At 47.4% G+C, this 16,438-nt stretch overlaps 1 protein-coding gene and 1 long non-coding RNA gene across 7 annotated transcripts in view; both read right to left on the reverse strand.

Moving 5' to 3' along the window:
• The window catches only part of NSD1 (nuclear receptor binding SET domain protein 1), a 66,760-nt gene that overhangs the window by 19,198 nt on the left and 31,124 nt on the right, over positions 1-16,438 (reverse strand). For 5 of the 6 annotated variants that reach the window (XM_055812485.1, XM_055812488.1, XM_055812487.1 and 2 more), the window contains 11 exons: positions 15,256-15,383; positions 14,116-14,185; positions 13,246-13,364; positions 8,290-8,433; positions 7,771-7,894; positions 6,985-7,185; positions 5,394-5,573; positions 4,906-5,062; positions 4,404-4,609; positions 3,694-3,806; positions 805-1,074 (listed from right to left, as the gene is read on the reverse strand). In XM_055812485.1, coding sequence (XP_055668460.1) covers positions 805-1,074; positions 3,694-3,806; positions 4,404-4,609; positions 4,906-5,062; positions 5,394-5,573; positions 6,985-7,185; positions 7,771-7,894; positions 8,290-8,433; positions 13,246-13,364; positions 14,116-14,185; positions 15,256-15,383 — 1,712 coding nt within the window. The remainder of the gene's footprint in view (positions 1-804; positions 1,075-3,693; positions 3,807-4,403; positions 4,610-4,905; positions 5,063-5,393; positions 5,574-6,984; positions 7,186-7,770; positions 7,895-8,289; positions 8,434-13,245; positions 13,365-14,115; positions 14,186-15,255; positions 15,384-16,438) is intronic. The other variant, XM_055812486.1, reaches the window with a different exon arrangement.
• On the reverse strand, positions 10,080-12,510 carry LOC129785033 (uncharacterized). Its single transcript, XR_008748453.1, has 2 exons — positions 11,415-12,510; positions 10,080-10,603 (listed from the first exon to the last, which is right to left on the reverse strand). It is a non-coding gene; the product is annotated as an uncharacterized LOC129785033 (long non-coding RNA).

The raw sequence follows: 16,438 nt of genomic DNA on the forward strand, positions 1-16,438 counted from the left end.
TCTGCTGAAAATGAAACATAACAGGCACGTTATGCGTGAATAGCAGAGAGATTCTTTCACCTGTGTCACAGCAGGCAGCAAAGCCTAAACAGGACGGACTCACATTTTTCCTTCTGCTATCAAGCCCTCTCCCACAGCATGGTGTCCCTAGGCCTTTTTCAGACATTCTTCTCCTACTACGCTAATTATCCTCTGTTTCACTTCTCCTCTTTTTTAGCTTTGGGGTTCTTTTTGCTTTTAACATTCTTCCTTCTTTATTCAGCACAGACGTGTGTCCACAGAATTACTATTCTCTGGATTTGAAAAAACATATATATAGAAGTGTTTTAGCTGGAGATAACCGTTTCAGCAATAATAACAGCCATCTCCAGGATATTAACCTTTTGTAAGGCCCAAGCCCTGGTTTCAGTTTCTGATACAAGATTCCCATGCTGGAAAAGCTTGGCTATTCAAGAATGGGGGGGAGGTATAATCATTGTTCCCCATCCGGAAATCCTGAGCACTGTTTTTAGGTCAGTGTTCTGGTGTACTCAAAGCTCATGATCCATACAAGCAGACAGAGCAATCATCTTTCTCACCCTGTGGGACATCAACATGCGAACAATTTTCTTGGTTAGTTGAACCAAAACATTCTTGTCAGGACTGGAAAAGCTAAATTCACCCATTTCTTTCCTAAACAGCATTCTATGGCAAGAAGTCGTCTCCAAATTAGGGAAGTTAGCCGTTACTTCAAATCTGTCAAAACCAATGTTGAGCAAGGGAGAAGTGGCAAGAGAAAATTACGCACAGCAACAGAGCATGTACCTTTCTGATGTCTGTTTTGGCTTGCAAGCCCCAGCCTCGAGCCAGTGTGCGGAAAATTTGTACCTCCGGATACTGCCGCTTGGAGAAGCACTGGTTCTGGCAGCGCTCCCCGGCAGGGCAGACCATGGGGTGGCATTCATAGAGCAACATGCGATTGATGCATTCGGAGTCCAGACCGCACGGGTTTTCATCTGTTGGTTTGCAGTTGCAACGTGGTATCTCAGACAGGTCTGCAGTGAAGATCTGCACCTTACCCACCGGCCGGTTCACCTTGAATGCACATGAAGGACGTTAGCTCTTAAGAACAACACAGTTTATCCCGCTAGTCACTTCTATACTCAATCCTTGCCTACGAGCTGACAGGTTGCAGTGCTAGTTAATTACAGCAAGGGGCTGAAGGACACAGTACAGGGAACACTATATATACAGTTAGAGGGAAGATCTAAGGAGGATGCAGGGCCCCATAGGCACTACCTGGTGCAGTGTGTCTTCTATGACCCTAAAGCGGGGAGAGGCTGCCAAATGTCCCCTTGCCAACACCACTGTGCCTACATCCAGCCCACGTGACCTCTTGTTGGGTGCACACCATACCTGTGACCGACACCAAACCGTCTTCTCTGTGAAACAACACCTTCTCCAGTCTCTTTAAGTGTCAGGTGCTTTTCTAAGGAAAAAGCTACGGGTTTTCCTTACAGCCCTGTTTTTTTGAATCTGTTACCTTCAAGCTGGTTTGTGCGCCCAGCTGTCACTATGAGAACCAGGCTGGCATTCCCATGACAGAGTACAGAGGGTCTACCTAGGCACCAGGCCACTCAACTGTCCTGCAGATGTAAATCAAAGAAAAAACAGAAAAAACAGAGTAGGCTGGGGTTGGAAGGCCCAAAAAGGACCTCAGATTTAAGCCAAGGAGCTCTCTAAAAACCACTCCAGAAGGAAGCAGAGCGTAGCACCAGGTGAAGAAGTGACTGGCATGTCTGTGGCATGAGCAAGGTCCTTTGGTTTTGGTTAAAGGCAGCAAACGCTGAAAGGCAGTCAACAGAGAATCAGGACTTTGAAGAGAGACACTGAAGAAAAGCTCCTCACTGTTCTTTGCCCAGGTGAGCAACACCATCGGCTCCCTTTCCTCTCCCAGAACATGAAAGGAGGGGATCACTTAGCAAAACTATTCCAGCCTGCACATAATTTATCTAGATCCACCCACAGAGCAAAGCTGCCATGCTGGCAGCCTGCCTGAGGCTGCCCTAGCCCTGATCCTCCATTTTTTGTTCAAAAGCAAACTCTGCAGAAACCCCTGATTAATCTCTTCAACACAGCCTCTCCTTCATCCTAATACTGCCTCCCACCTTCAACCTTCCTCGTCACTCTTCTGTTCTCTGCTGCTTCCCATCTCTTACTCAGGCTGTTAGTTCATCACCTCATTAAGAGTGATGAGACTCACACGATTAGGTCAGCCCACCGCCAGGCAGACAGAGGTGCCCTTGCTGGCTCTGGCACTGCCACTCCAAGCGACCACAGTGTCTGAGCACGCACACGTGTCCTGCAAGCCTTCCCTACTCTCTGAGGCACTGCTAGTACAAAACCAGCTCCAAAACAGGGCGATGCTTGGACTAGCCACAATCCTGATGTGACGAAGGATCCCAAGTGTATTTTACAGCAGCCTTTCATGTTGGTGCTCCTTGGGATGGACCCCCAGGGTGCTGATCTCCTTCGGCCAGCATGGGAGCGGACACAGCCAGCTCTGGCCATTCCACCCTGAAGTCTTCTCCAGTTCACCGTATGCTCCTGCAAACTGCTCTGCTTTCACAGAGACAAACAACTTGCATACAGACCTCAGAAGAGCTGCCATAGCTAACAACCATGGCCATTATTATTTATATTAAAAGGGTATTTCAAAGGCTCCAAACTGCTTCCAAAGTTCCTTCACGTTGCAGCCAGAGACAGGCTTAAAAATATCTATAATGAGAAACTGTGTTTCCTCCACTGAAGCAGCCTGGCCCACACTGCTGCCACAGCATTCAGTTGTGGTTTTTACACTGTACATATAGTATCTCATGCAGGATATACCTGCCTGCCTAGAAATTCTAGCCAGAAACAAAAAGTGCCAGAAATCATTTAAGCTTTCATAGTTTGCCACATGAAAAAGGGAAGGAGCAGACAGATGCAATGAAAAAAAGAACAGTCCCCGAGTCCCTGGTTTCTGATCAGTCTGGAGCCACATCTCAAGCATATGCACCCACTTGGCCCTAGCTCCCCTCTCAAGTCACCTCCATCCTGTAGAACTTCTACTGTTGCCCCAATTCTACCTCAAAACACAGCCCTAAACATGAAGCGTTCCCCAAGACTCTGCAAAAGGGCTGATATTCCAGCTCATCCATCTGCTTTAGTATTTCTGTCCAGTCACCAACTGATACAGATAAAGATATAAAACAATAGCAGAGATGAAACAAGATACTTCACGCAGCTCTGCTCCACTGCACCCTGACCATCCTCTATCTTGCAGCACCTGGGACACCCACCTTGCCATCAGTAGCATACGGTACACGAGCATACTGTACGCTAGCACTAGCTAGCATACTAGCACTCTCCCCTAAGTTCTCAAGGTGGAGAGACACTTCCTTCAGACCACAAAACTGGCAATGAACAGCACTGAGATGTCCAGAGCTGTTCCAGTAAATCAGAGTACCTCCATTACTGGTGTTCAGCTTCCATACAGCTCTGTGCATACAGGAATCCTGTGGAGGATGACTGAAGACGCCAAGAGGACGAAAGTGACTTTCAAATGCAGCAAGATGCCCAACCAGTAGAAATGTTTCTATCTACTTGTAAATCACGTGCACCGAGAGCTCAAGACTTCTGTTCTGCACCTGTCCCCCCACTACCTGCCCTCACCTTGATGTGTTTGTAGGGAGGAGGTTTCTTGTCATTCTTTTTGTCTTCCTGAAGCTGTCTTAGTTCCTTCTGTGCCTTCAACTCTTCAAATCTTACTGCAGCCTCCTGTAGAGCTAAGTGAGAGAACAGGCTGTGTTATGAGGAACTCTCTCTGCTCAGACAGAGCCGGGCTGCCAATGTCCACCCAGTGCTCCCAGTCCTACAAGCAAACCTCCCTGGCCACGTACTTCAGTGGCAGAGAAGTTCACTGTCGGGGGTGAAGAAAAGGCCAATGCAGCAGGACAGTCACAGGAGTTACGGTAAGGGGCCTGCCCATGGGTGATAAAGCATCCAAACTGTCAGCTAGCTTTGCCTGCTTTTGGGAAGAGGTGTCGGGCAGCTGCATTCACAGCTCTCAAGTGCATTTTTCTATACAGATAATGGCTTTATTAGACACATGGAAACTGACAAAGCAGCAACTCACTTGGATTTAGAGCCGCTACATCAGAGCTGGAGAAGCATTCAAGATCTGCACACCCTTCTCCCTCTCTAGGAGTCAGACCAATGAAAATTCTGAGTGCACTGGATGACAGAGAAGCAGCAGCTCATTCTATAAATTTAATTTCACTTTAGCTCTAAGACGACATTTTTCTCTGTTACAAGAATGCTACTTCTCCAAGTGGGAACGAAGAGAAAAAGAACATATACCTCCCTGGATGAAGACAAGTTACCTTTCTTGTATATGCCATCAACGCCCTTCCCCATCTTGTCTTTGCTGCTGACATCACCTTCCATGTAAGGGAACACACGGGCCTGGTGGGTCCAGAGGTAATCCTTGGAGCCAAAGAACAGCACAGGGAACTCACCGATGTCATGTTTCATCTTCTGGATGTTGACAGGAATTGTCCTAGGATGGCAAATCTCAGCTGGCCACCACCTGCAACGCAGGCAAGGACAGGTGAAACCTCTGGCTTCCCCACTTGCAACCACCTGAGAAGTATGCTACTGTATGGAGACACGGGGAAAAAGTGTGTGAGGTCTATCAGCAAGGCTGGTGGGGAGACCAGAGGCTACTGGAGGATGAAAGAACCCATTTTACCAACTACTACATGCATGCAAAAAAGCCACAGGCTGCTGCACTGTACCCTGCAGAGAGGAGCAGCTTCTCACCTCAATCACCATGAGCACTGCATGAAGAAGACATGGGGGTAAGTCTGTTCTACCTTCACCTACCTGTATCGCCCAACTTTCACCCAGACTACTTCCTTGTAGTGTGGCTTTTTGCCTGCCTTGCAATCATTACAATACCAGCTTCCCTCTGGCATCTCAATGTTTAGACACTCACGGTGAAACGCAGCCGGGCATGACTCACAGCATAAAAGGCTGCCCCCTGCAAAGAAAAGGAGGAGGAATTTATCAGTCACTGTGCAGAAGCCCTGGACTCCACACTTCCAGACAGACACAGCTGGGAAAAGGGCATGATGCTCTTCTGCAAACCCTTTTCAAATGTTGTGCCCTACTCATGCTGCAAAAAGAACCATTCTAAGGATCCAGAAAAAGTCCTAGCCTGAAACTGGACTCAGATGGGGATGAACACGAAGACAGTTTGTTCTCTGCAGTTGTCACTGGCACATTCTGGACAGGCAAAGCTTCTGCCTGCTCTAATGACTTTCTATCAAGGCATTCCTTGGTGACAGGGGACCTAGCACAGACTGTCTCACCTTCCGAGCAGACAAAGCACCAGCTGACGTTGACGTGCTCGTGGTTGCGACAGCCCCTCCGTGCAGTGAAGTGGTTGGGGCAGATGATGCTGTTGGAGGCGAGGACCACGGACCCAGCAGCGAGGCAGAAGTCATTGGAGTGGTATGCAACTGGACACCGCACACAGCGCATCAAGCGACCTAGCACCACAAGATGTCAGGAACAGAGTGAACCTCTAAAGGAGGGTGATTTTTTTTGTTTCCTGCCAAAACTAGCCTAAGCTTAAAATGAGCAAAACAGGTGATATTTGGGAAAGGGTGATTTTTATAGACCGTCCATGACATCACTCACTAGATTCCTATTACATTGTTTAATATACATTAAAAATATATAAAATTATAAATATATTTTATATATGTTTGTATATAACACATACATTTTTATTATTTAGAAGTGAAAAACCTCCTGCATGCTGTGCAGAAAACAGTTCAAGAGTTCACAGACTGGAAATGCTTCCTATCATACACAAATAATTAGTAAATTAGCTCTGACAGTAATCGCAGAGGGTGTGTTCTGAGTGCTTAGCTGCACATAACAAAACCAATCCATGTAGCTTCTGAAAACACCGACACTTGCCTCTTCACTTCATCAAATTTTCCCCTGAAATTCTTGAACAGAGAACTCAGAATTGCCTACAGGCTTAATCTATCCAAGATTTTTGAAAGCTGTTTTCAGCTCCTCACAAGAGACTGTAATAGGGAGAAGAGGTGTGAGGAAAGGGGTAAATTTGACCACCAAGAAGCAGCAGTCAGAGGAACACAACGCTGAGGTTCAGTGGGGAAGCAGTCAGCTAGGGGCTTTAGGCCTGACTGTTGTCCTTACACCAAATATTGATATGGGGCAGGGGGGGAAAGACAACTTTAACACAGTTCCTGAGTATAAAATAGAGCTGGTCCCATCGTCACTCATCTTAAGACACCAAAGACTTAAAGAAAGGCAGCTTCAGAACCAAACATGCAAGGCAATCACATGAAAGTTTTAAGCTTAATCATATGAGATAAAGGTCAAGGTATTGCTGCAAACAGCTCAAACAAATGTTTGCCTGAGAAGCTCAACCCAAGGGTGTCACTACTACAAGACGAGAATCTGCATTACAAAAACCCAGAGAATTTTAATAATATCATAGTTTTCACTATGCTGCTCTCTATGTTGTTGCCTTGATAGCCAGTGCTGCTAAGCAGACACCATCTGCAGCACTGCCACAGTGAAACGTAGGTAGGAAAAACATGAGGGAGTCTGTACAGCTCCAGAGACTTAATTCAAAAACCCAGAGAGGCATGTGGCATCGTTGGACGTGCAGGCGTCTAAGCATCTGGCCAGAGGAGAACATTTTAGCTGCTATGCCTGACCATCGGGAGTGCTGACAAGCAGCAGCCTCACATACTCACGCACCGACACCACCCTCCACTCCCCTGAGAGAAGCTGCTCCTCGGCAAATGCTACAGCAAGCCCTGTGGCAAGGACGGGAACCAACAGGAAGATCTAGTGGGCTAGGTAACTGCACAGTGGATGTGAAACAAAATAACTACATCCCCTAGATGATTTCGATACCTTTAGATGCAGAGATGTTTGCTGGGTTAGCAGCATGACAAGTCATGCATATGTGCAGGGAGCATCGGAAGCCCTTGTTCTGCATGACCGTGGGCGGATACTTTTGTATGCATGCTTCGTGGTAATACTTCCCACAGAGGGGCAGCAAACACCGTTTTACATCTTCCCCGCAGCTCTTGCACACAAAGCAGGTATGGACCCCTGGAGAAAGAGCAACAGACATAACACCAGGCACATAAAAGGGCTAAATGAAGACCTGAGCTTCCACTAGGCTGCATATTAGCAGAGCACAACTTCCCAGCCTGCTGTACCTATCCCAAAGCACAGGTCTCTGCAGCAGGCTGTTCTTGCCTGCAGTTGCCATAAAAGTACAAATCAAAAAACCCAACATTATTACAGCTGTGATTTCAGGCTGGGGAAAAATAAGACAGACAAAAATCAACAATCCCACTTAGACATTTCACCCTTTCCAGCCTACTCCAGACTCATCTGTCCCACTATCTCTCTCTCCCTATTCCTAGATACAAAATTTCTCCTTCTCTTTCCCACCAGATCCTGGACGTTCACTTCTTCACATCCCACATGCCCGAATCAACAGTAAGACCAATTAGAATCAACAGCAAGACCAATTAATTAGAAAGTCGTTATCAAACATCAAACCAATAATCAGAGGACTGAGAGCTAGTTAACAGCCCTACTGCAGGCACACTGCTCCAGCAAAAGAAGCGCCAGGTAAGCATGCAGCAAGCAACTCTTGTCCTTCTGCACTCACAAAAGCTGCCGTACCTGTGGAACACTCATTGCAGATGAATTTGCCCTTTGGCATCTCGGAGAGCCCAAGGCACTGCAGGTGGAAAGCACCACAGCACTGCGCCTCACACAGCAATAATTCCCCTGGCTTTTCGCAGATCTACAGGGAAAGAAGCACAATGTCAACTCTGAGTGAACTCCTTTCCCAACTCATCCCAGACAAACAGCAGACACCCCTGTGGAAAACCACTTGTTTTCCTTTTGTCAGTTAATGCAGGCGGTTTGTGCATCATCACTGCCTTTTGCCATCCAGTGCCTGCTACCATGCATCAGCCAAAATGAATTCTGCATTGGTTACATCATCCTAACATCTGTGAACTTTAGCAGGAGGAGAAACAATCACAGAGGAAAGATTCAATTCAGAGCACAAGGGGGTTAATCTACAATAAGCACCTTGAGGCTACCTAGGGTAGTCGGGGCACCAGCATGTCCCAGAAGTTACACAAAAATGCTTTATAGTGGTACGGTTTCAAAGAGATCCTTCAAGAACATTACCTGACACACGTTCTCCTTGAGAGCTGCTCCTCCTCCACGCTCCCCCTGCATTTTTTTGGACGAAGGCACTCCATGGTCGTTCTCCGACCCCTCTTCATTACCCTCTTTGGGACTTGCAGCAGTTCCGTGAACCGATGTCTCCCCCTTTTTAAAAAAAAAATCCAGAATCAGGGCTGTCAGTAGTTCCTCTCCTGACTTGGAAACTACAAATTCAGCCATTGAGCATGTAACAGGTTTCATAATTGGTCTGTGTGTGTTACCCACCCTGGAAAGAACATCCCCCATACAGTTTCACCAAAAGACTTACAAGAAAGGAAAGAGCTCTTAGTTTACTAGATGATTAAAAAATACACAGTACTGAACACAACTATTTCCCTGCGCATAACTCCTCGCTAAGAGTCATGGCTGAGGAAGGAAGGTATGGCCCTGCATAGAAACAAATCAGGTAGGCTGGAATAGTCTGAAGCATCCTGATGTCTGCTTGCACTGGAAATGCAAATGAAAAACTTCACATTATCTTTATTGCAACTGTCACCCAGCAAACGAGCCAGGCTTTTCCCCATGCATTTCTCGGCTTGTCATGACCCATGTTAAATACAGGCAGGTACTCAAGGCCTGTGTTAGTATGAACTAACTGGCCGACACCAAAGCGAACAGTGCAGCAGGGCATTTACACCACCACCCTGCTGGGGCCGGTGAGTCTTTCACAAGCATCTGTCCTGTACAGGTATCACAGCACTGACTGTAACATCTACTGGTGAAAGAGCATCCTGCTGAGATGGGGTTCTGTAACATCTACTGGTGAAAGAGCATCCTGCTGAGATGGGGTTTAAATGATAACGGTGCAACTGCACCCTCACGGGCCAAGTCAGGGGCCCTGCCATGAGGTTTCCCAAGGTGGAAGGACACCTTCCGATGTTTCCATGGAACCTGCCCAGACACTGTTAGAGGGAAGGAGAGCAGCAGATACCCTAGAGACACTTGTTTCTACAAGATAGTGCTGTCCTGGAGTTGCACGTGGCCCTCACTTTTGTCAGGACAGGCAACTAAAAGCTAAGGACGCCATCCTGCCACCACCAGGCTCTCAGGTACAGTCTAGGCAACACTTCAATAGTCTCACCAGCCCCAGATGCCACTCCAGAGTGGTTTAACCTTAAGGGCCATTAATGAATACTGCACCGAACTGATGCCCTTAGCTAAGTGCTTTGAGGAAGAACATTTAAAGACTCTGCTGTTTTTTAATATCACAGCCCACTGCAGCTGGTTGAGTGCTCTCAGTGTGCAGCTGCCAGTTCCTCCTTGGGTAACCAAGCCATACCCAGTGTATGCCCAGACACAAACTGTACAACTGAAACACCTTGTGAGGAATTCAAACTGCTGGCAGGGACAGCAGCCACCACTCTCATATCCTTAGGCCTGCTTGGCACCAAGTGTCCAGCTAAAGATCACGAGAGGGAGCTTCAAACCACTTTGTGTATGGGAGGAGTGTCAGTCCAAGTTGTGGTGCTTGTAAAGCTTGTAACCTCAAACATTTATTAGTCTGGGCAAACAGACATAAAGATCTCCCAAAGTTTAAAAAAAAACCTGGAGCTGGTATTCTGGTCAGATAAAGAAAAAGGCAAAGGAAGCATCGTTATTATTTTTTTATTCCCTCCCCCCATCCCCAAATGCAGCAGTATGCTGCTTTTATTTGGGGACATTTTAAAGCCTATATTTCAAAAACATTTGAGTTCTGTGGAGCAATGACACACAGGTGCACTGACAGTGTATTAAAGCACACAATACAAAGATGAATAGTATAAATTGCCTTTATTGAGCACAAAAAAAAAATTCAGTCCCAGCTACAAACTACTGCCAGTCCAACACACTATATGGTGTACAGCCTTAGACTATGATCACAATCTCACTAGAAGGCTGGCAGTGATGCAGCCTGCAGGAATACTGATAAGGAGCACATAAACTGCTGCCACCCTACTACACAGCCCTGGCAGAGGGAAGAGAAAGGTCTCTACAGCACTGGTAAAAAAATCATCCAAGAAGACAACGGCCACCTTTGCCTCCATACACAATAGCATCTATTCAAGCTAAGTGCTATGCTATTTCAGCTCCTACAGCTGTATTTCTGCTAGGAATTACGTAGTCTGCTGCAAGGCAGCCCTCTGGCCCAAATACTTGTTTTGGCTCCTGGAATGCTCCAGAAGCAGCACCGGCGACCGGTGCTCCAAGGACTGGTTACAGCTCAGGTCCTCCTATTCCTACATAGGTGCTCCCTCTTCTGCTCAGCTCAGCAGTGACCTCAGGGTTGCAGGGGTCACTGTAACGAAGAACAAGAGCAGGGTTAATCAGCTACTGGTATGGGCAAACAACATCAGCTATTAGCTTCTGCTTCTGCTGGGGCCCCAGTGTTACAGGCACAAAATGAGCTCAGCCCCTCTTATGGTCACTGAGGTCCCTGTCAGGAGGGGCAGGGTGCTGGTGAACAAGCACCACCCATCCTGTCAGTAGTGGCACTAGCTTCCTGCTGTAGCTAAGGTTTCAAGATAGTGTTTTCAAAGCGGGGCGGGGGGGGACGGGACATACGCAGATTTGCTGCAAACAGAGGTATGAGGGATTTAGAACTGATTCATCTTTCCATCCTTCTGGCTGCTGTCTACTAGGACTCCTTGGTTTGCATCCTGATGGCCGTGTTTCACGTGTTAATAGAATGGGAGACTCAAATGAAGCCAGGAGTCATATAACATTAAGCAGCAACTCCCTCTTCAGATCTGAAAGCATTTGCTAGCATCATTGCTACCTTAACAACCGGGCCCACACCGCCCAGTGTGGCACAGCATGCTCAAGCCTTGCTTTTTCAGCCTAAACCCATCCTATTTGGTTCCACAAAGAGCTGGCCAATCTGCACATGTCACAGGCCAGGATCTTAGCCTTATTTTAATCAATGCTCCCAGAACATCATAGGGAAGGGAATGTCAGAGCTAGGCAGGATGGGCAAAGCCAGATACTTGTGCTTTGTGAAAAGGGAGAAGAGAATCAACGTTCAAGGCCATCACTCAAAAGAACCTGTCACACCATTCCCCCTCCTTTCCCTACCCAGCATGTAGCATGAGCACTGCAAAACTACATACCTCCTACTGAGGGCAGGTCTCTCATCTTGGGTCTTCTTCCAGAGCTATCTCTGCTGCTGTACCTGGCACATCCTCAAAAGCCTGGCCTGTTCTTTGGCACAGCCTGCCCTTGGCTCACAACCCTGCCTTGACAATGATTTCAACAGTATTTTCCATCCCCTTCTCTCAGTCTCTTGCTACCCTGATGTTGTAAACTTGCGTTCCTCACTCCACAGACAGGCAAGAACAGAGAAAGCTGCTTAGTTCAGCCCAGGCAGACCAGCTTTCCTCTGCTGCCTTTTCCTCTGAAAGCAGCTGGATCCAAGGCTTCACTGCGCTGTATCATCAGACTGTCTATTTCTTCTAGCACCATTCAGCACAAAGTGGAGATCCTTGCAAGGTGTATGGAAAGTCACTTAGGGACCAGCATGGTTCACATTCCACATGAAAGCACAATTGCACCTCCACAGCACCCAATACTCACCAGTACCCATACGCTCACCTAAGCCAAAGGGTGAACGCTCTCACCACAGCGGCTCAAGAGACACAATCACAGAGAAATGGGATGCTGGCAAAAGGTGCCAAACATCGCAATTTTTGGCATGGTTTACATACACCTAACCAGGTACTAAACTCAGATGTCTAAAGGCTGGAGGCAGTTAAGACTCCCTGGGCCTCCTCTGCAGGGAATGCTGGACGCAGGATTCAGAGCCATGGCCTAGCTACTTCGCTGCTCTGAATTGCCCCCTCTTCCTTCTAAAAGACTGACAGAGAGTTTGCTGGCTCAGAGCTGAGCCAGTCTCTTAGCGGGTACCTAACAGCAGACAGTGTTAACTTCCCCCCACCCAGCATTGGCAAAGGTATTTGTACAGCCTTCTATGAAACATGAGTCCAGGTGAGCACACTTCAGAAAGAGCACTAACACATCACAGGAAGGCTTGCATGGCCCAGGGGTATTACCCCACTTAACCACCCCCATCAGAAACGCCCTTTTCAAAAAGCAGTAGCAGTAGGGTGGCTGGCACTGCTCAGACAAAGCAGTGTGAGGTTTGTGCTCTCCTGGAAGCTGTGTAACAACAAATAATACAACAATATATGTTTATAATTGGCTCCTGAAATACATACTGACTATCCTGACAGAACAGCCTGCTGCTGAACCTGGGCCACTGGAAGTGAGAGGCGATGGTGAGAGGCCCAGGTGTCCCGCCTCTCCCAGGAAAAGTCTTGCTTCCCCTACACTTGGTGATACCTGGCTCATTCCTAAAAGGCAAAATGTGCTTGTCAGAGATATTTTTATGCCGACTCTACTGGGATGCAGTAGAAGGGAGTTGCCCCAATTATCCCTTTCTGCTGGAGGCTCCTGTGAGCAGTCACAGACAGTCCCCCCCATCCCCTCCAACATGGTGCTTGCTCACCCTGGCGTGCAGGTGCAAGTGGAAGAAGGGTTTGAAGTCCACAGTCTAGTGCTTGTGCTTCGTACTGGTGCGTGAAAGGGCAAGAGACTCCCACCACCACCAGAGAAGACTTTTTACAGCAGTTAGACCTTCTGAGGTGCAAAGCAAGATGCCAGGCAAAACCTTGTTCCATCAGATCAGAACAGCCTCTCTCCAAGAGAATTAGCTGGGTAGCAGCTTAAAAACTGAGCCGGAGTTAAGCAGTCATCACGAAATAGCTACTACATCAAGGTGGTATTTTAAGCTTCAACCCCAGCTCATGCAACTACATCAGTGGGACAAACTCCCAACTGACACGCCAGCCAGCCAAAGAGGACCTGGTCCAGGCTCTGCAAAGTACCTTGGGAAACAGCAGACAGGTTACAGGGATGACAGCAGGTAGGAAGACCCAACAGTACCTCAGAGTGTGGAGTCTCCCCCAGCCCTTCCTCATTTCTCTCCTTCTTGGAATGCATTGCAGCAGAGGGATGGCGCTGTCTTTTCCGCTTCCGCTGCTTCTCCAAGAGTTTTTCAGAAGCTGGGATGCAACAGAAAGACCAGTCAAGGAAAATGCAGAAATAATTCCCTTGTTACCAGTGCCACCAGCAAGTTCTACACCCTTTTTGAGAGTTTCAGGCTGGGTGCCACTGTCTTTCAGGGCACAATGGCTGGGGTAATACCAGTCTCCAAGCAGTCTGCCCTCTGTCCTGCAGCTATCAGAAGACCACTGATTCATACTGGTTTAAGCTTCTTTTGCTAGGCTGCTGAACAGTATCACTGACTTTCCTGAGACAGATCCAGCAGAAAAGAAGAAATGCTATCAACACAAAGCTTACATTGCTAATCGAATGCTGACAACTACCTCCTGCCACCACACTGCAACAAAAACTTCCTCATGTCGATCCCAATGCAACAGGAAGGCAGACAGGGAGGGACTACAATGCAGAATCATCCATGGGACAGGGCAGCCACCACTGAGCCTGGTCACAGCATGTCAGCAGGCAAAAGACAGCATATTGGTACAGGACTCGTGCTGGTAAGTTTCCTTCAAGCACCCAGACTATGAATGAGAAGCAAACATCATCTCATGGAAATATGAGCCCACCATCTCCACTTTCCACAGGGAAATCAAAGGCGTAACAGGACCATGGGTAAACAATCTCGGTACCCATTTCTTGCGCCACTGCCTCAGCTGAGGCAAGCACCCTCTGTAGGCCCTCACACACGCACAGCCACAAGCACTGATCCAAACATCAGCAGTCTACCCCCACAGCCCTGCCTTCACTTACCTTCTCCCAGGTCCGAGAAGTGAGCTGGTGAGTAGAGCTCAGAGCTGTCACTCTCCGAAGGGCCAGTACCCTACAAATACACAACAGAGTCAAGTCACCAGATGGAAACCAGAAATGCACGTTCCACAGCCACTCAGAGCCTTTACAAATGACTGCAGTGTGTAACTTACAGATCAGGTAATGAATTCATCGGTGATTAGAGACTTTACAAGAAAATATTTGGGAGGTGTGTGTGACATATCCCATGTGGAAAAATCAGTCTCTGGGCAGGGAGGAATGCTGAGTCTGCTGTGTCTTATGCTCACCAGCATCATTCCACTGTTTTCTGAGCTCTCCCAAAAAGGCTGCTAGCACCCTGTAAGGTGCTGGGAAGAGCGACTCTTCTGGCATCACACTTTTTGGAGCTTAAGACTGAAATACACTGGCCTCTGCACTACTGCAACCATGATAACTGCATTAAGACTGTGCCACACAGAGATAAAAAGGAAAGGATGAAAACTGTTACTAATCAACCTTAGAAACAGTGGCAACAGGTCCAGCACAGGTACCTGAAATAATTCTTTACAAGTTGTTTTTTTTCCCTAACCCTGTCGCTGAATATCGAGTATTTAGTGGAGAAGAGCAGCGTTTTCTTTAAAAATCTGCACCAAGCACTGTATATTACATGTGATACAACTCAAGCCTCCATCCTGCTACAAGCTCTGCACTTAGGTACCATTTGCCAGCTCACTTGGGAAGGTAACAAAGGAAACTACTCAGAGTAAATCTGACAGAAAAGGACAAAGCCTAGGTTCAAGCTCAAGCTACACTGCAGCATAACAGTGACAGAAAGCCTCTGCACAGAATATTTCTACTCACACCTTCCTAGACAGCATCCAGCTGACTCCTTTTCCATATAAATCAATGAAGAGAAGAGATTTTACAGCCAAAACTACCCAATCCCCATTAGAAGTCGGGAGGGGCAGGGAACACATCTGTATTCAGTAGATTTCTTCATCATAACACAGCAACCAGCACCTTTGGGAAGGGTGGACCTTTGCTGGGCCACAGCCAACAAAAAACCACAGCCCATTGTACCGCGTCTCATACAGCAGGGTCTGCTGTCTAGGCTGGCTTTCAAAAGAGCTAGAAGGGAAATACCTTCTTTTGGGGAGTCCAATCCTTCTTTGGCATAAAGGCAGCATCCAAATCATTGGATTCCAAGAGCTTTTTAGTGGGCTTCCTTTGACGCTTGCTTTCAAAGTTTCCTGCAATGAAACAGGGGTTTTCTTCTCTTCAGTCAGACTAACACCGTTCAGCAAATGTCAGACAACTGTTCAAAACGATCCACTTCACCTTGGTCTTTGGGATGATAAGCTCTTTGGCCAAAGACCCCCATTCGTGTTTCTGTACAACTTCCACAAAAACAGACCTGTCTGCCATGACCTTCAGGCATACCTCTAAGTAATACAAAAATCCACCCACAGAAGAGAAACTATGAAGTCAATGCCAGCAGGTAACATCCTGGCAGTGCAATTCAGATCATAATTTCCCAGCCACTTTGATCTGGCATAGGCCAGTCCTACCACTGACAAATACAGCCCTGCCTCCACTCCCACGTCACTCCCACCAGCACTCATGCTGCACATAATAAACAGGCTAAAGGATACGCTCCCAGTTAAAACTACCAGGGAAAAGACACTCCAGACTAGCTGTAACCTGCACCATTTCCTACTCAAGCTTTTTGCTGGCACTCAGGGAAGTAACAAACTGCTAGACGTAGATGCATCCACATTAATTTTGGCAACAGTATCTACTTAGAAAGACCTGGAAATGATGATGCCATGAGTGCAAGACACTCCACAGAAACAGCCTGCTACCCATCCTACCCTGTTCATTTGCCTGCTTTATCAGCCTCAGCTGTGTCCTTCCTGTGACACACCTCTGCCCGCACTGCTTACACATCAGACACCTTATGCAGGGACAACTCAGCAGCATTCTCAAGGCAAGCCTGTACCCACAGCTTAGGCTCCCTGTGCTTCAGCAAGAAGCAGGTTTTCTCAGGAGGGGGAAGAGCTAAGCAATCTCTGCATGCTGGATGTTTGCTTCTACTACTGCACCCTGTACTATTCTCCTGCATCTCCAACCTCAAGTTCACATCCTCTGTTTTTCCTCCTTTAATCGTCTCAAACTTTCCATTTCCATCTGACATCCACAAGCCCCCAAAGGCAATCCCTCCGCTCTCACACATAACTCGCTAACTGACCTCCAAGTGACCATACCTCTCGCTCTACTTGGTTTAATTTTTTCACCATAGCCTCCTTACTAGAGGAACAGTGCTACC

The sequence above is a fragment of the Falco peregrinus genome, chromosome 8, assembly GCF_023634155.1.
Source record: "Falco peregrinus isolate bFalPer1 chromosome 8, bFalPer1.pri, whole genome shotgun sequence".
NCBI classification, from domain to species: Eukaryota; Metazoa; Chordata; class Aves; order Falconiformes; family Falconidae; genus Falco; species Falco peregrinus.